The following is a 25,857-nucleotide window of genomic DNA, read 5'->3' as shown; positions in this document are numbered from 1 at the left end:
TCAATCAACATGTGCTTGGTATATTGGCTCTATCGTTGCTTTCGTTAAGTAAACACATTCGAAAAATAACTCTTTGATTTTTTTTATCGAAGAACCGGTCATCTGGTTTAGATTTAATGATGGCATGATATCCAGAAGAGACAATAATGCTAAGTCTATTGCTACTGAAATCATGCTTAGTTTAATAGAAAGTCATACAAATAACATCAACAAATTGAACAAGCAGCCTTCATTATAGACACCCTCGTGAGAATGAGCTTTCACCACTATCTAGACGTTTTACATATAAAAAAAAACATATACAGTCCGCCAAAAGTTGAGCACCACCGAAATATGTCTGGGAATATTTGTTTAACCATTGCAAACAAAAAAAAATAGATCAATGTTTGGTGTTATGAAATGCCTGAAACATACACTAAAACAATTTATTACGACTAAACGATTGAACTCCGATAAACTAGCCAAGCAACTTTTTATTAAAGGGCATATGCGCGTTTATAATTACAATATGGATAGTTGTGGTGTAGTACTAGTGTTACGGCTCTCCCGTTCGTTTTATGTGTTTGGACTTTTGATTTTGCCTTTTGAGTTTTGATTTTCCTTTTTGAATTTTCCTCGGAGTTTAGTATTTTTGTGTTTTTACATTTTTTGACACCATTTACAAGTGTGGTCTTGAGAAACGATGTATTCCATCGGAAAGGGACGATAAAAGTCCTACCCGCAATGTCTCTTGTACATAAAATACACCCTTGTAGATCTCACAAGAGTCCTAATATGTTGAGGCTGTCATACCTTAAATCTCGTACCATAGACCGCGAGCTCAAAAACCAATACATGTGTAAATCATTTGAGATGTGATATTCGTAAAAATCCTGAGTTGTGTTGATGACTTTAAAATGTTGAGTTTTATAGAAAATATATTTTTTCAGAAAGTAATTCAATTACTTAAAGGTAGTTTGGGTAACAAACAAGGGATTTAATCGATATTTAGGAATCGTTGATATCAAAAATGTTTACAGAAATGCCAAAAGCCATTTAAATTAATTTGCCATCAGCATTGGAAAACTCTTTAAGGTACCACTACAGTCTAACAATGACTTTTGAAAGTCATTATATTTTATCGAATGATTTTAAAGTAAGTATTAGTCATAGTTTGTAAAAATCCAAAAGTCATTATTATATCACAACAGAGTGTAAAGTGATAATAAACTGATGTAAATAAAAGCACATCGTCGCTGTTATGCAAAAACCTAAGGTTTTAATAATTTTACACCAGGCAGTAAAAACTAAAATCTGTTAATCGATTATTTAGAATTAAACATGTTTGTTCCACTGTATGCGAAAATATTTGATCTTCTAACCAATCAATTATTAAGACGAGCAAATATTTCTGCATCTATATTGTTTTTTTTTTTAAAGCTTTTCATTATTTCTAGGCTATATGAGCTTTGAGAACCTCAAATTGATAAAACTCCACCTGTTATAATGTCAGCTGCCATGTGTTTTCTTTTGAGAAACGATATTTTCGCACAACAAAATGTCTCACCAATCTGACTACACTTATTCGTCACATGTCAGAATTCGAGTTATTGATTGGTTACAAGATCAGATATTTTCGAACACAGTGGATCATACATAGTTAATCCTAAATAATCGATTAAAAGATTACCGCAAAAAATTGAGATACGAGGTTTTTGCATAACAGCGACGACATGGTAATAAATGTAAATATATATGCATTTAGATGGAGAGCTGTCTCATTGGCATTCATACTACATCTTCCTATGTTTAATCAGGAGGCGCTAATAAATGTATGTCAATCATCTGTTGATACCAGTGAACAGCTGTTAACCCCTGACTGGAGAAGACGTTACTAAGTTGGAAAACTTGTGTCTAATCCATTTGTCTCTTTTTGGAACAATAAAATATGTTTAAACTAACCCCTGACCACAATATAAATTGTGTAGTCTTATGTCATCGTATTGCAACAAAAGTAATTTATATAACATGGAAGTACAATGTAAACAGCGAAAAGGGAAAAAATATGAAAAGGAGAAAATCTTAAGGGAAAAGATCTAACCAAAATATACAATACTATTGACAAGAGTGTGAAAGTATCTTTGAAATCCTAGTCAAACTGTTATGGTTCTTACTACAAATAAGAAGAACATGCCACTGAATCTGTCTTCTGTTAGGAGTTTTAACCAATTTTGAGTTTATGTGAAATTTTTCAATTCCATAACACTTAAAAATCATGTGGGCCAGTCTATTTTTTTGGAAGGGGGTGGTCTTGGTCTTTTTTTTGAACATGTGTTTTATTGCATAATTTTAATGGTTTGGCAAATTTGTTAGTAATTCTTTCTTTTTAAAATATAAATGAAAATTATTCTTTATAGTGATACTACTGATTTTAAATATTGATAATATGCAGTTGTTTATTCCTGTTTTTTCTCTCATCCTAAACTGTCTGGACAGAGGCGGAGCTCTGTCTTTATTTAATTACTACATCACAAATATTGGTCAAATCTGTGACGTCAATCTCATGTCAAATACCAAGTTAGTGTTGGACAGTGCACACACTAATACAAATTTTACAGTATAAAGAGTCAAAGACATACAGTGTGTGGTTCTTTTGATAGCAAAATGGTTTTAGAACACTCCTGAGTGTTCCAAGTAGAATGTTTGTACTTATGTTGTATTTATAAGGGCTCTTAAGAGGAAATTCAGTTTGTATGTCATTTCTCAAAACAATTGTTGAAAAGAATTGTTGGCAAAAGATGAAACTAGAAACTTATGGGCACCTCTTGTGGTTTGACTATGATATATGTGATTAAAGGGAGTATTTTTTGCAATATCATGCATCAGTTTTTGGATAATTTTTTTCTAAATGAATATATAGGTGTCCAAAGATGAAAGGTGAAATGAGGTTTGGCACCTAACAGTTAAATCAATATATCTTTGTAGCTTTTGTATGGTTGATTAAAGGGATGGACATAAATGTTTACTACTATTTGAATGTGTCATGTTCATCCAAGATTGAAGACCTGTGTTTTGGCAATCAATAAGCTATATTTTAAGGTTTATCATACAAAAAATAAATCTTATCTATAGATTAAGAAGGAAAAATATTTCAGCATTAACCATTTTAAAAATCCATTTAGTTTTTTTAGAAAAAATAATCTTTAAAGACTGTTGGTTGGAGTAAGAACATTCTGACTGTAGTGCTACCTTAATATGAAAGGAATGAACTTCATTATACTTTTTTTCTAAATATTATATCATTTGCATAACCATTGTAATGGGACATTCTGATAAGTGAGGTGTATCCATTATTTTCTACAAAATTTTTCAATTGTGTTTCTCCTCCTGGAACATGTTTAAATTCAACTGTCATCATTTCAATATCTACTTTTCCAAATGGTATAGTCTTTAAAACTTGTAATTCAGCTCCCTCAACGTCCAGACTGAAGAAATCAACGCGAGTAACATTAATAGCCTTCAAAATTGAATAGAAAGGAAAGCACTGGACATTCACAATGTCTTTTCCCTTGGAATTCTGGTCCTGTAATATCTTGCCAACACTGAAATTTTTTTTGAATTGCATCTGAAAAAATAACGAGACCAAAAGATTTACACATGATTACAAAAATATGTGAGATGCTAAAAAGATAAAAGAAATGCGTCATACAAAGTATACACTATTACAGGATGTGTTTAGTCAAAACTTATTTCTTTTGATTTGCCAACTATCTGTAAAAATGTGCTGAATGGGAAAGGGTTGATATCAACCATGCACCAATCACAGACATAAACAACCCAAAATACTTTTCTTTGTGTAGTCTTCACCAAATTATTTTACAAATGACTAGATGTTCAATCTACCAGAGCGTAGAAAACTGTGAATGAGTTTATAAGAAATTCCCTATCAGTTTAATATCAATAAATATGAAAAACATTATAAGAGAAAACAAAATACAACAACTAAACGGAAATCACTGAAGAGTAGCATGACGTAGGGAAAATAAATGACGACCAACATGACCTTGTACAAAGAAAACCACCGACTATGATTTTGATCGTGGACAAAGGCAGTCATTGACAAGAATCATGATATGAGAAAAAACAATCATAGACGTTGAATTTGATCTAGGTCAACCTAGATAAACATAATAAAGATAAAACAGTACTTGAACGAAGACTATCATTGATAAGGATCTTGACCTCGGACAAATACATCCAGACGAAGATTCTGAGCGTGAAAATGCTGAGAAATCTAACCTTGCACAAAGATAGTAACTGACGATGATACTGACATTGTGAATAACCTTGGCGATGATATTGTAGGTGCAAACACATAACCACTGACACGGTTCGATACATGATACAAAGATGAACTATGACAACGTATCTGATTATTAACAACGACATAAACTGACAAGGATCCCTTTATAACAGTATTTGTAACACATATATTTAAGAAACCAACCTTTACTGGATATGGGTAAACACTAAGACAAGCGTTAATAGTAAATGCTTTTCTGTTCTTTTTCTTCACTAACTTGTAATTTGATGGGTCAGCCTCAATCAAAAGACCATTCCAACTCCTCAGGCGTTCAAATATTAATGTATTTGATCTGGTTTCCCCATCAAGTGCTCCACATTCAACAAAAAACCCGCCTGTCTAAAACAGTGATAAAAGTAAGTTTACTGTATAATAGATGCCCCCCAAAGAGAATCATTTAAATCGGCAAGTCTTGGTGATAAATCGCAAGGTAGGATTTGCTTTTATATAAATAGTTAAAGGTATATACGGTAGTGAAAAAATATAAACTGCTATAATTTGCTTTCCAAAAAAATCCTAAACAGAAAATTCTCCGTTTGTCATAGTATTCAAAATCAATCGTCTTCCATCACTACACATGCCAATAATGTATCAGTGTATATAGAGTGCGAAGATGCTATTTTCTTTTTAAAAGTTGAGTTTATGCGCTTTCCTCGAAAGAATTTAAGTATATACTGGTAGTAAGGTATTTTTAAGAGATGAAGAATACCTAGATCTGAAATAAACATAAAAAAAGACATAATTCGGTAAAAATATTTTAATACATTTTGAGATTTGAATTACTCGTTAGGAAACGTCAGACTGCACTTAGTAGATAAAACATATTTATATACTCCTCAAGCTAAAATAGCAAAATTAGTTGTACAGCATTAGCTTCAATAGTCGATCTAACGGACCTGATAAAATTAGAAAGACTCATTATACAACACCCAAATAATGACTGTGTTGATAACAAGACCTTCTTCATCAGAACATATTTTATTCATCTGGATTATTTGATTTTTATTTTTATGTCCGTCATGTTTTCCTTTATGGTAGCATTTATCTTTTTTGTTGGTTTTTGTCCAATTCAATATCCTTCAGAATACCGATGTGTGAAATCATGAATTCCGTTACCAAAGTTAAGCCTCATTATGTCACAAACAAACATTATTACTGAAAAACCTAAAATATGACTTTTATTTAAATACCCAATCAGTAGTAAGTGGTTTATAATCTCATCAAAGTAATACTTGTGTAGGCCAGACGTGAATTTTTGCAACAACATACCTGCCAACTATTCGAAATCTTCATTTTGGATTTTATGCACAAGAGGACCTAATGCTCTTTTTCTGTTGTTTGGGCGTTTTTTAATCTACTACTTTATTGATTAAAGATTATCTATGCAGAAGCTTAGATACTTTTTGAACTCATCGGAAAGCCTGTTTTTATGTGTTCGGTTTAAAGTATAAATAGTTTTGTTGAACAAATGACTTATACGTAAATAAAAAAAAGCTCAAATGATTACAATTGAAAATAAAAATGGTGAATTTGTCAAAGAGGCAACCACCCGACGAAAGAGCAGAAAACAGCATACGGCCACCATGCAACAAGTCTTGAAAACAGCGAGAAATTTTCTGACCAGGCGGACTTCAGCTCGCACCTAACAAAATGGTACTACTACAAGGAAAATGTATCTCAAACTAAACTCCGAATTATATAAATAAACCAAAATTTCGAACAAAAAAAAACCAACACAAGACTAACACAGTGTACTGACTTCCAATTTGGACAGGTGCATTTATGCAGCCTGGTTAAACATTGTTTGTGAGATCTGAACCCTCCCCTATATATACGTATCAGCTAGGACTACTAGAAGAAACTGACATCACAGCTTCTGACCTCAATTCAACTGATTGAAAGAATATTTCTTCATAATATTAAAATCAAGCACAAATCCGTTCCGTTATTGATGTAATATCAATATATCATAAAATATATGAGAAGAACAAAACTCGTATCATGCAAAAGAACTGGTTTTAGAATAAACGTGTTCATTCCCCATGTAAAGACCATCTGACTAAATTAATATCAACTCTTCATATGTCATCCTAAATTATCAGACAATAATATTGTAATTATATCCCTTCCTAATAAGTCGGATAAAAGGTTTGATTAGCTATTGATGTGAAGGGCGAAATTTGTGTGCTCTGTATAGCATAATATAACCATAAAATATTGGATGTTAAATACCGTAAATGAAACATATCTGCATGTTGACTTTTATTTACAAAGAGTGTCCGTGTATCGAATATTGAATTTAAACGGAACGTTAGGAATAGTAAATGGAAACTCATCTGTTCTATCGAAAATGTTGATATTAAGCGCAACATCAAAAATAAAGATGTCAAGATCCAGGATAGGACAGTGTGCATTGTTAGTTTTTGCGTTATTTAATGTCAGTTCATCGAGATAGATATCTTTAGTGTACATACCGAAGTCGTCTTAATTGAGAGCAAAATTATCAATCAAATGCCTAAAAGTGTTATACAATTCTTGTATTAGACGTGTTGCGAAGGGTTTTTAATGATTTTTATCCTAAATTGAAACTCATTGCTATAGATAAACAGGTTCGAAATAAGTGGTGCACATTGGAATTCCGATAACTAGACGAATCTCCTGAGCGACCAAAATATTCGAGTGCAGTTATCGTATCAAAATAGTTCCAATTGCCAAAGTTCTTTTTTTGTTGTTACTAATAGGTGAACACACATATTCGCATTTTGATTTTTTGAATGCCCGTTAAATTGGTTGTGTGAATATTTTGCTACAGGGAATAATTATGAGGTATATAGAGTAGAAAAATCAAAACTTCGAAATATTCGAAATCAACAATATACATATGCAATTTATCAAGTACTTCACACGAACTGAAAATGTCAAATGCAGTATTAAGTTGGAGAGGTCTAGACTTCAGGACTTAAATTTCCGAATGTATTGTTTATGCTATAATATATGTTACAGAATTGACATTTTTGTGAAATAAGAATGCATAACCAGACTTATCAAACATGAACCATGCACACAGGAGTCGTACGTTTTGTTGAAGTTATTCTGTTTATTAACAATATTGTTTTCTTTTAACTTTGAGAGCGATGGCTTCTTTTTCCGAAAAGTTTTATTTTCAAAATTTGTTTTCATCTTAATGGTTATACACGTAGTAAATTTTTGTTATAACAATAGCATATTATATTTTCAGCATTAACATTCAAGAAAAATAGAAATATATAAAGATGACCTTAAACGATATTTTAATGAAAAGTGTTTTTCTTTAGTCAAATGAAAGAAACAAAAAAATATCCTTTTTTTCTCTCTTTATGTCATTCAAATTAAAAAGAGACATTCTTGCACCTCAGAATATTCTCAGGGTAATTATACACGTTTACTCGCAAAATGGTTACACGTAAAAATAACATGTATTTTTAACCCTCAAATTTTACACGTGTTTGTCGCAGATGGCTTTCTATAGATGTGTACGCGCTACACATGCGTTTGATAATCTTTCATAAGAAACTATCGAGGCAAGACAACTTTGAAATATATAAGAAAACCGAAAGAAGAAAACAAACTAAAAGAGTTACTACCATTCTTAAGATAAATATGATATAAAAAAAAATGATAACCGACAATATTTTTGTTATACACAATGTATTAAATAAAACTGGAAATCAACATCAAGTTTAGAAAACCTCCATTTATTTTACCGACTTACTTTATGATGTAACTATCTTTTGTTCTCTTTTTAGTTGATTTTTTCATATTCAACCTATGTATTTTGATTTAAAGACATATTGTGCAGTATAATTTACCTTAAGAAATAAATTGCAAACATGAAAACTTGGGAACTAAGCTTACTTCATGCATGCATGGAAGAAGGCAACTAAAGTTAAATTTATCGATTGCGTCTTATTCATGATAGTGACTGAGTAAGAGTTCGCATTTCAAGTGAAAGCATACCAACCGTGGATGTATCATCAGAACATCGGATAAAGGTACTAACCAAGCGCGCATGATCGATTTTGACATCACACGGTAACGAAAATCTTTGTTTTGTTCACATAATGTCAATGTGTACTTCAATCTTAACATAAATGTTGGTTTAAGAAATGATCTGGTCGTAGGTTGATGATTACAGTTGTCTTATTATTTCCCCAAAACAAGAACTATTACTAAAAACATGTGCAAATACTTGTCAAAGAAGTTGGCAATCGTCTTACCAATATAAATTGTTTTTCATTGCAACTCTTTTTTTGATAGAAAGCCACTATGTGTGTTATAAGCATATCGGTTTCAATAAATGGCATTGAAATCTTTCATGCATATATTTTTTTCGATAATTTATCCCCAAAGAATCGTTGTGTACGATGTTAAGCTAACCACATAAATACTTCTGTACGGTGCATAGTTAAGTTGCTGTAAATCGTACACAAAAACTAACTTTTCATACTCGTTTACTACCCCAAAAATTCAAGGAATGAGTAATCACAGGTAGATTTATGGTTGGTAACTATTACTTTTGCCCTCTATTAGCTCTAGTTCAGATAAAACATGTAAATGTCTCGACAATTGTATCGAAATTTACTGTTGGTGTTGACATTCACAATTATTTGAGCACTTACAGGTTAATCGTTTTTATTAGAAAATCGATGTCGTTACCGTGTCAGTTCAAAATCGATTATGCCTGCTTGTTTATACCTATATCCGCTGTACGATAATACACGGTGATACCAGGTAAGGTGTAAGAATGCAACAATGTGTCAACACTGTTGAAATTGTCGAGAATTTATTTCCATATTATATTTTTGACCACTCCTATTTTGAGTTTACCTTGGAGTTTTTTTTTATACACTTGTTTAACTATGTGGACGCACCCGGTCACCCTCCTTACAGGGATCTTACGTTTTGTTTGCGGGACCTTAAATTACTAATATTTTCATCAGAAAATACTTAGTTAAAGATATGTTATGCATACCACTTACTAGATACAAATGTCAAAGTTTCCTTAACTTAAAAGTTTATTAAGCAAAATCTTAACTTGAGTAGCTTCATACATACGAGCCCCCTACTTTATATCTTCATATTGTATTCGAAACTTAATAAGAGGGACAACATCAAATGTGAACCTATGACAAAAGTGGTTATTTCAATTTTCAGAACTGTGAATTTCTCAACACTAAAACATGTAAAATACCTTGTGCCGCCATATCATTGTATTTATGAGTATCCGTTGAAAAGGAAACACTATAAGTTATCGACGTTCATATCCGTAGATATGGGTATTTTAACACCCTGAAGTATCCCAGTACACCGTGAGGTGAAAGTAGATAACGAATTTCGCCCCGGTAGTTAGCCGAATCGGGCGATTTTAAGGGAAATATTGGTACAAAATGTAACGTGAAAACAACGTTTTTTACATTATTCCAAAAAATTTATTGAAATTTGGTAATTTCACATATTTTTTACGGGGTATGGTAGTACCCTACAGGTAGTGAAATACAAGACGTTTTTAATTCAGAGACAGAGAAACTGAATAAATTCATATTTGGCGGTTCATGTCGAGAGCGTAACGTCATAGACGATGTGCCGTCAATGTGGATCATTTGCAACTAGGTCAATAGTGTTTTTGATTGACGACGTGGAGGCCAAGTGATGCATTTGCTAAAATCAATGTAAATGATTGGAATAATATGATAAAATCGTTTGAGGATTACATAATTTAATTACAGATATTCATGGATTATCAACAGAGTATAATTTATTCACTGGAACAACACGAAATTTAGGAAAAATAGACTATTATTGTTCTGAATGAGTGAAAAAAAATGGATCAACTCAATATTCTTTATATACGGACGTGCAAGTTATTTATTTGTTGTTCATATCTATGTTGATGGATCCAATGTAACAGCCATGGAAAACTGGCATTTGCGGAACAGTGTCATAGTTGCTGAATAACTCATTAAAGTTTATCCCAGAGAGCTGATTTCTCAACTCTGTCATTAGCGTTACTTGGTGAAGTGGACGCCATTGTTGAGGATCTAGCCGAAGTTGGAAGTGCCAACGGTTGAACAGGCGAAGGTAGTGTTAGTTGTTGATTTGGGGCAGGAAAGGCATTTGTTTCAGGATCTCGTCCATTCATTGCAGCATCAATCATTTGTCCCATTTCAGATTTTGCCTTGTCAGAAGTTTTTGGATATATTGCCAAACTCGACACCTTGTGTTGCCAGTGACAGACATGATTTGTGCATCAGCAAAGTACCTGCTTTCAGTTAAAGTTGTTGCACCGGTTGCTCGAATTGAATGGTTTGTGTTAACTTGTGATAATGAAAAAAGTTTACTTAACTTATTTATAAATTGAGCCAAAGTGTCAAGACCAACTGGAGAATCACAGTACCAAGAAGCAAAATCTTCATAAAAGGATCCCAGTCTTTGCCATAACCTGTTGCATTCAGGATGCAATTTTGAAATGTATTTCTGAAAAGCTGCCACTGGACAAGACGGACTATCAGGTTGCGGTGGCATTACTGCAGTGACATTTTTCTTGTCATCGAAGCGGTGATTCTTGGTAAGTTCGTCCATTTCTTTTGTCACGTACTTTGTTTTTGTTTTTGGATCTGTTTTAACTATAAAGGTGTCTTTTGTGAACTTATCTATATTTCCAGCCCCTCGTCTAAGGAAGTATATTGGTATGTCAAATTGTACCTTATTTAATAAACCAGTAGCGGAGTTTGTTTGCATAAAAGTTGAAGAGTACAATTTTGTCCTGTCAATTTCTGATATTATTGGAAGGTGCTGTGTGGCTCCTTTTCCGTTGGCTTTTAATTCTGTAAGGGCGGTTTTAAATACTTGATTTGATTCATTAAAGGCTTCATGTTTCATAATGTCAAGTTCCTTTAAAAAAGGGGAGTCTTTATATATCTATTTAGAGAGTATCGGAATGAATCCGGAGAATTTACTTTATACATTACTCCATCTGGTTTACGGGCGTCAAAATAAAAATGTTTCAAAACATCATTTAGCCGACAAGTTCCATACTGTTCAAACAGTGCGTCTTCATTTTTCTCTGAGATATATTCTCGTAGTAAGTTACTAGCCCTTTTGTTTGCTATTTCTGTTGATGACGCACTGGTTTTTTTATCCTTTGTCCAGAATTTCATTTTCTGTGTGAGAAGAAAAATGCTTTGCCATTTTCAAAAAAAACGCCGTCAGCGTATAAACGCGCGTGCAATTCCCCGGGTAAATGGATAGCAACATCCGGGGATATGGGTTAGCAACACCCAGGGGTTTTGGGTTTTGTAACGACGTGCGTTAACCAATCAAAATCCTAGATATATACTAAGCCGGGGATAAACGTGCATATGAACCCTATTAATGCTGTAAATACGGCGCAAACACAACGCGGCAACGTCACGTATTTCTTACATTGAAACGTGGAGATTTTGTGACGTGTCACTTTTATACTTGGGCATTATAAAGATCGATTTTATTGTTTGAACATTGTTTTACTTAATCTCGTATTTCCGACATTTTGATGCCTTGCCCAATAGATTTGAATAAGCTGAAATAGATTGGGAAAGCAAATAGAAGTGTAGTTACAAGACATTTAACGGAAAATTGACTACTTTTGAAAAACAAAGCATCGTTACAGCACTGTATCCAGGATAGATCGTTTAGCCATATTCGAAAGTGTAGAACAAAAAAAGAAACTTTTGGAAGATTTGAATCAACAAATGATAAGTGCAATCGATAAAGAGGATATAGAAGAAGTAATTCTTAAAACAGATGAGTATACTTTAGATTTAAAAACTAAACTAAAACTCTTGCGTATTGTCATACAAAGTTTAGAAAATGCTTACAATCATACAAAGGAACAGTCTACTTCATCATGTCAAACATTGAATTTTGAAGCACCCCTTTTCATTCCAACTTCATGTATTGAAAATCAAAAATAGAGTTTTATCGCACCATCACTGTCAACGTTCAGCAATCAAACACGCCCAATTTCAGTGGAAATATTCTAGAATGGCCATCTTTCTGGGATTCTTTCGAATCAGCAGTACATATGAACCTGTGGCTACTAGATATTCAGAAATTCAATTATTTAAAATCCCAAGTTAGAGGTGAGACATCACATACTATTGATTAGTTCGCATTCACAAACGTCAAGTATAAGTACGCAGTTAACGTATTACAAGAAAGATACGGATAATCTAGTAAGATTACACAAGCACACAGGAAAGCAATGCTAAAAATTACACCACCAAATAATGATTAACAGTTTTCACGACTTTCATGATCGCACAGAATAATCCGTACACGGATTGGAAACGTTAGGCCAATCGCTAGACCCTTACGGCACATTACTCGTCCCAATAATTTTGAGCAAGCTTCCCAGAGAAGCAAGGCCACATCTAGCCGAAGATCATGGATCAAATACATGGATTTTATTCGATTTACGCAAAAGCTATTCAGAACGAGATAAATACTATCGAATCAGGTCAAAATTACGGTATCCAAAAACTTATTTAACAACGCCTGCATGAACGTTTCTCAATGAAACAAAATCTTGAAGTTACGGAAAAGTATCATTTACGCAAAGAAGAGTCGTTGGTGTAAAAAGTATTTTCGCGACCGCGAGACCATGTATAATCTATCATGAAATGCACGTACCGACAAACTGTACACGAATTACAGATACACAAGAACGATCGAATATTGTAAAACACAGCAATCTATGCTTTAATTGTCTTAGTACGCACCGTGCGAGTGAACGTGACTTTAAACGTGTATGCCATCATTGCAAGAAAAAACATCCTACTAGCTTATATTATGTCGTAAGTCAATGGTCGGTTAAAGAAGAACACATGTCCAAAGTAAAGCTCCCATGCATCAAAACGCATGGAGAAGACGGAACTAAGTTGGAAAACTTGTGTCTAATCCATTTGTTTTGAACAATAAAATATGTTTAAACTATCAAAACGCTTTTCTTTTCGAAAACGGAAACCACGAAAACTCAACACATTCTACCAAATCATCACAATCTGTAAATGTTTCTTTACACAAGTATTCCATATTCCAAACTAAAAGTCATATTGAAAGAGTTGGTATTGATTTGCTTCATAAAAAAGAATGACCAACGTAGATTCAAGTATCTTGTCTTAGGAAGGAATAAATCCTACTTTATTATTTAAAGGATTACTCTGATTCAAACCAAAAATTCTCTGAAACTGATATTATCAAGATGCTTGATTTTTTTATTGACAACATATTTGTAACGTTCGGAGGGTGTGTTTTTCAACAGACTGTCTGCATTCAAGTAAATGTGCCCCCTACTGTCCGACTTATTTCTTTATTATTATGAGGCTGACTTCATGCAAGAACTTCTTAGGAAGAAAGATAAGAAGTTAGTAATATCCTTTAACTCTACTTTCCGCTATATAGATGATGTTCTTTCACTAAATAATTCAAAATTTGGTGACTATGTGAAATGCATCTATCCCATTGAACTAGAGATAAAGGATACTACAGATACAGCTAAGTCGGTTTCATATCTTGACTTGCATCAAGGAATTGACAATGAAGGTCGGTTGAAAATAAATCTTTACGACAAAAAAGATGATTTCAGCTTTCCAATTGTGAACTTTTCATTTCTAAGTAGCAACATTTCAGCATCACCTGCAGACGGGGTACAATCACCCAATTGATTATATAATCCCGTGCTTGCATTTCCTATCATGATTTTCTTTATAAAGGGTTGCTGCTCACAAGGAAGCTATTAAACCAAGAGTTTTAAATGGTGAAGTTGAAATCATCCCTTCGTTAATTTACGGACGCCATCACGAGTTGGTTGACCGTTATGGAATAACCGTTTCACAAATGATATCGGATATGTTCCTTACGTCGTAATTACAATCGCCTTCCTTTTCATGAATGTGACATACCGAATAAGACTATTTACCGGATTTGATATCCCATAAGCAACACGACGGGTGCCACATGTGGATCAGGATCTGCTTACCCTTCCGGAGCACCTGAGATCACCCCTAGTTTTTGGTGGGGTTCGTGTTGATTATTCTTTGGTTTTCTATGTTTTGTCATTTGAACTATTGTTTGTCTGTTTGTCTTATTCATTTTTAGCCATGGCGTTGTCAGTTTGTTTTAGATTTATGAGTATGACTGTCCCTTTGGTATCTTTCGTCCCTCTTTTAACATTGTTCATGATAAAGAGAGAAAGTCAGAGGACGAAACAAAAGTTCTTCACACATCGTAAAAGACACATTCAAGCGTATTACTGAAAACAGCAGTTGCACCCGGTTGGTCCGATAGTACTGGTATAGAGGCATATATATTTTTGAATGAATGCGCCCAACATTTGTTCATAACAGAAGATTTAGCTATAAAACTAAAACTTGACATCTACAGCACAGAATCAATACAACTAGCCTGTGTAGTAGACACATGTAATAACATTTGACACTTTGTTAAGTGTACTTTATTGGTAGAAACAGAGACGAGGCAGAACATACCTATTGAGGTTCTTGTTGTACCGAAAAAAGCCGTTTAATTACAGAATCATGTCCGAAAACTAAACTTGAAAAACAAATTCATATAATTACAAGGCTAGAATTTAGCGCATCCGATTACCGACGAAAATATGTCTCAAATTACAGTATTAATAGGAGCAGATTAATTTTGGCAGGTTATTGAAGACCAATTGAATTAGATCTAGAGATTACTTAAAAACGTATCAGAACACCTGCATTGTTTCAAGGCGGACAATATGTCTCAAAACTAACATGGAAACGATAACATAATCAATGTCAGATTTTAGTTTTGCAAGACAAAGAACCGATTCTGCAAATAGAAGGCTAGACAAGGAACCAGGTATGTTGAAAACGTATGACGATATTATAAAGAACCAAGAGCTTTAAGATTTCATTGAAAAATTGATGACGAGGAATGTAACGACAAGACAGTGCATTATATACCGCACCACTCAGTAAGGAAAGATTCGATAACCACACCAATTCGTATTGTTTACGATTGTAGTTGTAAACAATCTGATTAGTATCCGAGCGGTGACTGCGAAATACACAACTCGTTCTTAATGACTTGACAAAACTATTTTTGTGTTTCCGATTAAACGCCATCACAATTTCAACTGATATTGAAAAGGCATTCTTACACGTAGGTTTAAACGAGCATGACAGAGATGCGAAAAGATTTTTTTTTATATCTGATGCAGAAAACATAAACAGTAAATTGGTATCATATCGTTTTGAGTCTGTTCTATTTGGCGCTACATGCTCCCCCATTATTATGAGTGCGACATTACTCAAGCATATACAGACTCAAGGAAAGAATAGTGACACAGCTAAAATGATTGAACAGGACATTAATGTTGATGATATCATATCGAGCGTAACTGACGTGAACAAAGTCGTACAGTATTACACAGAAGCCAGCGAAATAATTACAAAAGGGGGGTTTAATCTCCTATCTTGGACATCGAACAGTCAGCTTTTACGGACAATAACAATCGCTGATAAAATACTTGACAAGAAGACCAAACCAAAAGTACTAGGAATGCATTGGGATGTACAGAAAGACGAACTCTATTTCGTACAACCTGAAATTCACTTAACATCGGAAACAGATATCACTAAACGAGATATATTGAAGCAATCGTCGAAAATATATGACCCATTTGGCCTCTTGAGTTTCAATCCCTATCAGAGCAAAAAACTTTTTCAGGAACTTGGGTGCAAAAACTACGAATGGGATGAGATCGTACCTACAAAGATATGCGAAACATGGATTGACATCGCAACACAAAATCAAAGGAGTATCAAGACTACTGTTCCGAGACGTTATTAACCGGTACACAAAACAAAATTACAACAATAACACTACAAGTATTTTCAGGTGATAGCTTGAAAACTTACGGCTCCGTAGCATATCTTTGCAATGCGAATGAATCCAAATTAATTATAGTGGAATCAAGAGTAGCTCCAGTTAAAACTTAACACTACCGCAGTTAGAGTTAATGGCAACTGTAATTGGCGCGAGACTTACACAACTGATCTTATCCACGTTTACCCACATTAGCCACGTAGTTATGGTTTGACAGTCACATAGTATTGCAAAGCTGATGTCAAATAAAACACTAAAAATATTTATTGTAAACAGAGTAGCTGAAATTATCAAGTTAACAAGAGCCTATAGATGGCGAAACTTTCCGACAGATCAAAATCCAGCAAATATACTTACACGCAGAATAAAGTCGACACAATATACAGAAAGAACGCTAGGGGGCAGGTCCGTCATTGATAGAAGATACAACAAAACGCCCGGTTTATACGATTGAAGATAACTCGGTACTGCATTGTATCTACATTGACTGATAACATTGATGCAACCAACACTTGAGAAATGAACGACAGGAATTCACGATTTGGTGGAAAATGATGGATTTTCTTTATTCAAGAAACAATAACGAACCACAGCCTAAATATAACGCTTTTTTCAAAAAAAAATATTATCAAAGGAAGACAAAACAGTTGCATGCATGGTCAATGTCATGTGAAAGAAATACAGAAGTCAGCACAATTTTGGATTAGGTCATGCCAAATATTTAACTACGCCGGAGGAATTCGAAACGCTAGTAAAAGGAGAGCGTACAAGGAATGTATCAAGGATTCGTTAGTTGAAAATATTTCTGGATAAAAACAAAATTATCCAATGTAAATGGAGAATACAGAACGCACCAATTCCAGAGTTCGCAAAATGTCCTATTGTGTTACCAGCAAACACACAACTAACTCCGTTGATAGTACAATGCACACGCGAATTTATTACACTCAGGAACCAGTGGTGCAATATCGCATATACGTAGAAACTTTTGGATACCGTGTATTCGTCAATTTGTAAATATATTAAACATAAATGTACGGCATGTCTTAAAGCAAATGGAACTTGGTATAAGGCTCCGGATCCGCCACCTTTACACAAAGCACGCCTTCAAGATGAACCGCCCTTTACCGTGACCGGAATTGACTTTACAGGAGCACTACATGTAAGGGATGAACACAAAAATATAACCAATGCATATTTGTGATTATTTGCATGTGCATCAATAAGAGGAGTACATTTAGAGAGTTTACCGAATTTATCAGCAGAATTTTTTTGTAAGGTTTTCGCCGTTTCACAAGTCGCAAGTCGACACCGAAGGTGGTTATAACGGACAATGCGCTGACCTTTGTTGCAGCTTTAAAAGAAATCAAACAAATAATTGAATCGCAAAATGTGCGAAGTAAAATGGCAAATTAGTGTGTACGTTGGAGATTTATTTCGCATAGTGCGCCCTGGTATGGTGGATTTTGTGAGAGACTAACAGCAATAACATTTACTACGTTACAAAAAGTCCTCAGAATATCATTGGTCGATTTTCAAACCGTGTGCACTATTTTTACGGAGAATACCGACACTACAAGACCGATGGTAAAACTATATCCTCTCGAAATTCTGTAATACGGAAAAAAAATTAAACAAATGGACAAAGTAACACACAAGACATTCGATCGTCCAAGACGTCAGACTGGTGAAAGAATCCGTAATTGGTTGAATATGCCATCAATCGAGATGATAAAAACAGACGTGAACTGTTTACTTCCTCTTTGTATATATTAACTCACTGTGAATCGTTATTAAGTGTTAAAGTGTCAATTTTTTTTACCACTAAACAGATATACAGTAATTATTTATTATGCATAGAGACTTTAATTTTCAAGCGTGAATATTTTTTTTTTTTTTTTTTGTATAATTCACATTTGAGATTATATTGTATATATAATTTTATCTTTTTGCATTCTCCAACATCTTGCAACACAGCGCGAACACAACGCGGGAACGTCACTTATTTCTTATATAGTACCATAAAGATTTTGTGACATGTCACTTGTATTCTTGCGCATTATATTGATCGATTTTATTATTAGCACATGCAACGTTTTCTTACTTAATTCAGATTGCGTATTCCCGACAATAAAGAGTCTTGTACCAGGCCAATGAATCTGCTCCTTACAATTCATTAAGAAATGCGATTGAAGAATCATAACTCAAGTCGTCACAAGTTAAGGTTTACATTCTCTTTTAAAAGATTGAATACAATGTGTCGATGTCTCAATAATCTAGCGACATGTTTTGGGAGTCTTGATCTTTAGATCAAATAAATTCGTTTGATTTGTATTTTTCGTTTGCATACTATCCAGATTATAACATTTATTCCAGTAGGAATGAATCTGGATAGTGGTGCTTGCATAGCAAGAAACGCTTCCCTGTGGGCGCACTGGATATTGCTCTTTTTACAGATCACACATATGTTTAACTCTTTTACCTTGATTTAAGTGTTTCTTTATCGATTTACTAAAGTTGAACATATATATACATTTAAATGATGGTAACGAGAACCAGAAGTAAGAGCTATTTTTTTTGGGGAGGAGGGGGGAGAGGCGGAACTGTAAACGCTGTGATTGATAACACAGAAACAAAAAATGCTTGATATGTAAAAAAACTAAAGAGATACCTTAAAATTTAATCGGTTATCAGCAAAGGCAGCTTGTCCAATGGAAGGATCTAGTACTTGCGGTTTGTTAAGATTGTATGGTTGGTCTGACGGGTTTTCTATCCAGTAGTTTCGTATCAAACTGATTAACCTTGGGTCATCCATATCAACCTTTTGTTTGTTGAGGGTGTCCATCTGTTCAAGGTAGTCATCTTTGTTCCTTAATTTATTGATGGCAGTTTTAGCTGGCGAATCGGCAGCAGAACTAGGAACCATTTTATCTAACGAAAAATTATACGATTGTACCGTAATCCAAAAGCAAACCACACAAAGTGTGGAAATGGCACCAACTTTGTAATTTTTGAAATAAATCATTGCGTGTTTTATAAGCATTTGAACAATTACGGATTTCTTTTTGGCGCCTTACGTTCAATCTTTACCTGCAATTAGAATGAACATAGTTTTTATTAAAAAAAACATATAAATATAGAAACGAATAACAGAATCGAAGTAAACTTGATATAGAAAAAAACCAACCAAAAGACAAACACACCATGGGCCCAATTAACAAAACGATATCATTTCTTATATTATCAGTATGCCGTAGCAGGTATTTCTACTGTCGGTCCGAAAAGCTGTCGATCAAATCTCATTCATAAACATGAACAAGCAAATTTGGCTCTCTCAAGTTTCTAAGACAATCGTATACGATGTCGACAAATATCTCATGGTCAAAATAATATTACGCACAGAAGATAATACATTTAGAATTCAATGCTCTGTGCTGAAAACCGCACTTTGACTTATAATTGCTAACTTTGTACACATTGTAACTTGTATGGGGAGTTGAGTTATTGGCTCACATACAACATCTTTTTATTTCTTAAACATCGTCATCGTTAAAAACTAACTGACATTTATATTTCGAATGAAATTAATTGTGACTATTTTACCTGTCTCTTACATGGAATAGTTATTATCTAACTGTTAACAATGAGATGAAAGTATCACAAATATCCAACGCGATAGAATAAATAACACAACTTGATATCCAATGGACTTGACTTCTATTGCACTAAAATAAGCAAATGACTTTGGATTTATCTACATACAATCATTTGTTAAAAAAAACCTTAGATGTTGACCTCATCACAATCTATGATAACACAAAACTTTTAAATTGTAAAATTTCCTTTTGATTTTATTGTGATTTGTATTTGTTACATTTTATTTAATATTTCAGATAGGCGTATTTAAAGAAAAAAGTTGTACTTTATTAAAGCAGTATAACCTTTGCTGAAAAATACACCTCATGAAAGAGATCATGAGTTAGTTCAAAATAGATTTCTTTACTCTATCACACAAAGAACATGGATACATACTATGATTTATCGAATATAGTCATGTGTGCTTTATATATTGGCTAGAAATTACACATGAGACTTCGTTGGGAACTAAACTTTGAGAGAAATAAGAATGATTTCAATTTTCAAAATTATGAAATTTCCAAATCCTGAAGCTACACTCCAGCATCGCCTGTTTTTGTAGTATGTATCAGCCTGTTGATACGTTATTCAAGGGCGTGCATTTTCTTTCATAGTTTCCGTAAAAACGGGCTACAGCATACATAGAAGCAAATGCACACAAGGGTCAAAGTAATGTTCATTATGGTTATTTTTACTTTCGTTGTTGTTAGATTTGGCCATGTTACATATAATGTTTGTTTTGGATTATAGTATATCCCTTTGGAATCTTATATCTTTGTTCTATTCTTTATTTATTCTTTCCACAAAGATTTAAAAAAAAATTACATTGACTATTTACATGAATTTCCCTGTCATACCTATAGCTAACAAAATCCACTTTGTATAGCCTTATGTTGCAAGCACAGCAGTATCGTTTTTTTTTTATAATATGGGATATATGTGAATAATTATGACAATACCTTTCAATTGAAAATTCTAGACCATACGTACCAATTTGGCAAATGTTACACACATTTAGATCTACAACACAAATTTTGATCAGTATAACTTTAAAATATATTCAGAACAATGATATATATATAATCTATATTCAGAGCAATGAACATAGCATACACATATAAAGGCAAAATAATAAATACGAAACAATAGACATTTTTTATATATGTACACTTGTTCTTTTCATATTCCAACTGACTTTTAGTTTATTCTGATTTTTTTTATTTTATCATAGTGTTCAACGTTATGGAGATCGTGGAATGCTTATAATGAATGTGCCTGTCCCAAAACAGGAGCACATATTCAAGCGGTTTTTGTTGATCTACCGTATGTGATCACATTCTATGTTTTATGTTTAATGTTATTTTAATAAACATAAGGTAGCACGTAAGCATCGTTGCATTGGCCTGTCGTTTGTTTGTTCAGTCAGTAACCAGTTAATGGAAAGAAATTATTCCACACCGATATTTGTCTCCTTTCTGGAGAGTCAAGGAGGAGTATAGCTGTGCAGAATGTACTTACTTTAATTTGTCAGTAGCTCTGTCTGTTTAGTTTATCGTACTATCCTTATTTTAAGTTGATATGCTTTTTCTGAACGTTGTTATCCTTTAACATAAAGAATAACTTGAAAGATCAGTTTCTGTTCATGTTTTGTGATATACACCAATCTGTTGTTTTAATGCGCACACAGGTAAACCATTGAGAGTACCAAATTAAATTTGAGAGCAGTTCAGCTTGAGCGATTTTAGAGACTTGCATTGCCGGTAAATTTGATGAAATTGTTTTTCAAAATAACGGTTGGGTGACTTTTCATTAAAGATAAAAATGTGAAGTAAGTGGATTTAGAGCAAAATGAGTTCTCTCATGAGGAAATTTATTTTATTCAACATTCATATAGACATTATTCAATATGTTGTGATGGAGTTGATTTTTCTAGACCAAGTGTTTGCAAAAGGGGAAAATTTGGTTGAAATTGTTAATATACATCTTTTTTTTTAAATACTGAACTGAGAAAGAAAACAATCAGTATCTATTGGTGATGAGTAAACCTAAAATAACGAAACATTTTTACCAAAATTGAATTCGTGTACGCAAATGACACGTGTCGTTTACCAAAGATTCATCCGTGACGTTCGAAACAAACAAAAAATATGCACCACTCACCATTGCTTTGTGTGTACTCCATATTGCGAATGTTCTCCTATTATCATGATTATAAAAATATCAGCAAATTTGGTAACTTTGGTTATTTAAAAACTAACTGAATAATTATATTTGTGACACCAATATAGGTATGCAATTACCTACTGATATATAACCTTAATTTAAATGTGCAATATTTATTCATTAATTATTGCTTAACCGGTATAATTACTTATCTATAAGGATAGGTTGTATGACAAAATCTGTTTCCTTGTGTGAGTACGCACTGCCTATATTTGTATTTTCTTTGTTCCGCAGACTTCTGTGATGTTATTGGTTTTGTCGGTTTCTATTCGGTACATGAATGTTGATTATACCTTCCTATTCCCCGCTTCGTTTTATATTGAAAATTATATGCCCGTTATGAATTTCAAACTTCCGAATAAATTGTTTTATATCAATGACAGCAAATTTAAAATCACATTTTCAAAAGAAAAATGTTATAATATCAGTATGTTGGTCTTGTTATTTCTACGGATATAAAAAGAGAAAGAAAAACCGAATGATACAAAAATAAATTTAAGAAATAATCTGCGAATGACATAGATATAAAATGATGTGGTATGAGTTACAATTAAATAACACTCCTTCCAGTTCACAATTTATAAAAAATATACCACTTTTTGGTCAAGGAACGGTTTTCAACCAGGAACTTTGGCTGTCACTGAACAGCAAGCCCCACAATGACTAGTGTTAAACCATTAAACAGGCAAACTAATCAATATAAAAACGAGAAACAAAGTACACATATGAACTACATCAACAAACGACAACAACCGAACAACATGAATTGTTTCGGTGGTCTAATAAGAAACATACGATAAAATTGTCAATCATGAAAGTCCTTTACAAACAAAACTGTTTTCGCTGCATGGTTATACTATATAAAACACATTACGAATATTCACCTTTGACTTGTCTTTTTATCAAATTGTATACATTTTGAGGCGTACATTAGGTCTGTAAAGAATCAGTGTTTACATTTGACTGCGGATTCGTACATAAAAATTTGTTTTGTTGTCAAAAATAATAACAGAATTTCCAGTATTTTTCGTATTACGAAAGGAGTAGGTTCAGTAAGACCCCTGTTTGACCACAAAATATAGCAGGTTTAGAAAATTGTGAAAATGTAATCTTTAAGCTATATTTTGGAAAGTAAAATGAAACTCCTACATAAATATGAGCTGTTTTTGATTGATTGATTGATTGTTGGTTGCTTAACGTCCAGTGGCAAATATTTCATGCATATTCAGGACGATGCTGTTTTTGACAATACAATGGTCAAATATCGCGTTTTAGCATCATTAAGTCATGCTAAATTACTGAAATCTTCAAAATTTTAGCATTTTGGTTAATTTTTAGACTGTTTCCGTCTTAAATGAAAGTGGCCGCATTCCTGTTCATTCATAATATTGAAACGTAAGTTGTATTTCATGATAATACAAAACATATATATGTAAGGATGTGGTCACTTTCATTTTTGACAAAAACAATCTGAAAAGTGACGTTTTTTTGCATATTTGATAGATTTTTCATATTTAAGCTTATACCAGAGCGTTTTTAATGACTAAATCAGTTAAAATCTTTCACATAAACTAATCGAATCGATTGAAATAGACACTTTAGATTTTAAAAAGTGTCCAAAAACTTTCGTTAGACGAACATGAAATTTGAGGCCCAGCGGCCTTTTCCGAACCTACTCCTTTGGACCCAAAATAATAACTGAAAAAAGTAAAATCACAAAAGACTGAAATCAGAGGAAAATTCAAAACGAAAAGTCCCTAATGAAATGGCAAAATCAAATGATAAAAAAACATCAAACGAATCGAAAACAACTGTCATATTCCTCACTTGGAACAGGCATTGTCAAATGTAGAAATTGGTGAATTGAACCTGGTTTTATACGAGCTGAACATCTCACTTGTATGAAAGTTTCATCAAATTCTGTTACTTTTACAACGACGGGTGAAAAAAAACAGATATAATCGGTAAAATGGTAAAAATATGAAATGAACTGATTTCTTTTTTATGTTCCATTATAATAGATTTAACCGTATTTGAAGCTTGGCCTATGTAAAACATGGGTTTTATTGTCGTAAACAGAGATTACATTTTAATATAAATACGGTTGGCGCACAGCGGAAAAGACAAGTGTGTTCATTAATGCATTTGCGCTAAAAGTAAATATACCGAATGTCGATTTGTTTGTAACTGGTGCATCTAAAGTCCCTTCTCCTCTTTTGTCGTTCTCGTTTATTCCAATGTTGGTTTTTCTCAATGATTTGAAATGAGAAGTTTATAAAATCATGCTCCACTCTTAAAAGATGTCTTGTGATTGGAAAGTTGTTTTCTTTTGTATAAAATGACCGATGGCTATTTAGTCGGATGTTAAATGGTGTTTCTGTTTCACCAACAAGTTTGTTCGGTCTTTTCCTTCGCTTAACCGAAAGCTTCTGAAATATTTTGTTCTTATAATCTCTTGATTTAAGTTGCTGTCTGAGTTGTCCCAAACGATGGTTTAAATTTGATTTCGATGAGCAAATCCGCTTTAGTCTGATATATTGACTGTACGTTATGCTTCAGGTTTATTTAATCTGTTCAACCTATTTCGACACTTCACAATTCAAGACTTTATACTTAATTGAGGTAAATTATATTGCATTCCAAATACCGTTTCGATTCATAACATGAATGAAGAGACATTAGTTGTCGAAATCCGGATATGGCTTATCAATTTTTGGCTCCTCATGTTTGCAGTATACCATCTTTTCCGAAAGGTTATTAATATTTAAGTATGTATAAACAAGAGGCAATTTCACAACAGATATATCCATGCGATCACCAGTAAAGGTGAGATACGACTTAAAATACACATCATATATATAAATACTCTAAATATCAGCACAATAATGTTAAATCTGCAAGCTTGCGAAAGCAAATATGTGTTCTTTCCTCTCTGAGATTCGAACTCATGTTATTTAAAAATCGAGACAACACCACCCGCAATGTGTTCAACGCTCTATAGAGGATCATACACAATAGACTGTAATCATCAACAAACTAATTATTATAGAAGTGTTGCCTTTGTATGAACATTTTGATAAATGTAAAAATTGTAGTTAAAATGGTGTTTACCAATAAATTATTAAACAGATACAAAGTATGACAACCGGAGCTAAATCTATCACTATCTGGTTGTATTTTGTAGTTCCTATTAAAGTTATCATTTTCAAAACTGTAATGCTCTACTCTTCTGTGAGGTTGACTGTCACTCTGGTATCTTTCACCCCTCTCTTACAAGAAAGCACAATTTTGAACAATCCTTTCAATATATAAGTGACTAAGATTTGATGTAAAACAATACATTTCTAAGAAATATTGGTTCATTTTATAATATCAATATAAGAAGTTTACCAAAACCACACCTATATGCGGCTACATCAATATCTTATGTTAGTATGTGATCACCTGAACGTTTCCCCAGTACGTCAATATCAATTCGATTTCATCATTTAAAGGGCAGACTATTACCAATTGTACGACTGATATTTAAATGAGGTTTTCTTCAGACTTACACGAAGGAGGTCCGTACACAAGCGGAATGATGTAATAATTGAGAAATCAAATGTCTTAATTTGATATATTATTCTATCTTGTTGTAACTAAATAAAATTGTTCTAACCATAATTATATCTATGTTACAACAAGTGACTGTTGCAATGTTTTCC

At 33.2% G+C, this 25,857-nt stretch overlaps 1 protein-coding gene across 3 annotated transcripts; it reads right to left on the bottom strand.

The window, feature by feature from the left end:
* On the bottom strand, window positions 1–25,857 carry LOC134720971 (uncharacterized). 3 transcript variants are annotated; one of them, XM_063583609.1, is made up of 6 exons: window positions 25,812–25,857; window positions 21,449–21,532; window positions 20,921–20,950; window positions 18,966–19,384; window positions 4,487–4,681; window positions 1–3,604 (listed from the first exon to the last, which is right to left on the bottom strand). In XM_063583609.1, the coding sequence occupies exons 4-6, from the start codon at window positions 19,335–19,337 to the stop codon at window positions 3,254–3,256; spliced, it is 918 nt and encodes a 305-aa protein (XP_063439679.1). In that variant the 5' UTR covers window positions 19,338–19,384; window positions 20,921–20,950; window positions 21,449–21,532; window positions 25,812–25,857; the 3' UTR covers window positions 1–3,253. The 3 variants fall into 3 exon arrangements, with proteins under 3 accessions (XP_063439679.1, XP_063439687.1, XP_063439670.1); XM_063583617.1 differs by lacking the exon at window positions 25,812–25,857 and having other exon boundaries at window positions 20,890–20,950; window positions 21,449–21,601; XM_063583600.1 differs by lacking the exon at window positions 25,812–25,857 and having other exon boundaries at window positions 21,449–21,601.

The sequence above is a fragment of the Mytilus trossulus genome, chromosome 1 (assembly GCF_036588685.1).
Source record: "Mytilus trossulus isolate FHL-02 chromosome 1, PNRI_Mtr1.1.1.hap1, whole genome shotgun sequence".
Lineage (NCBI taxonomy): Eukaryota > Metazoa > Mollusca > Bivalvia > Mytilida > Mytilidae > Mytilus > Mytilus trossulus.
This window is presented reverse-complemented; position numbering and strand designations above follow the sequence as displayed.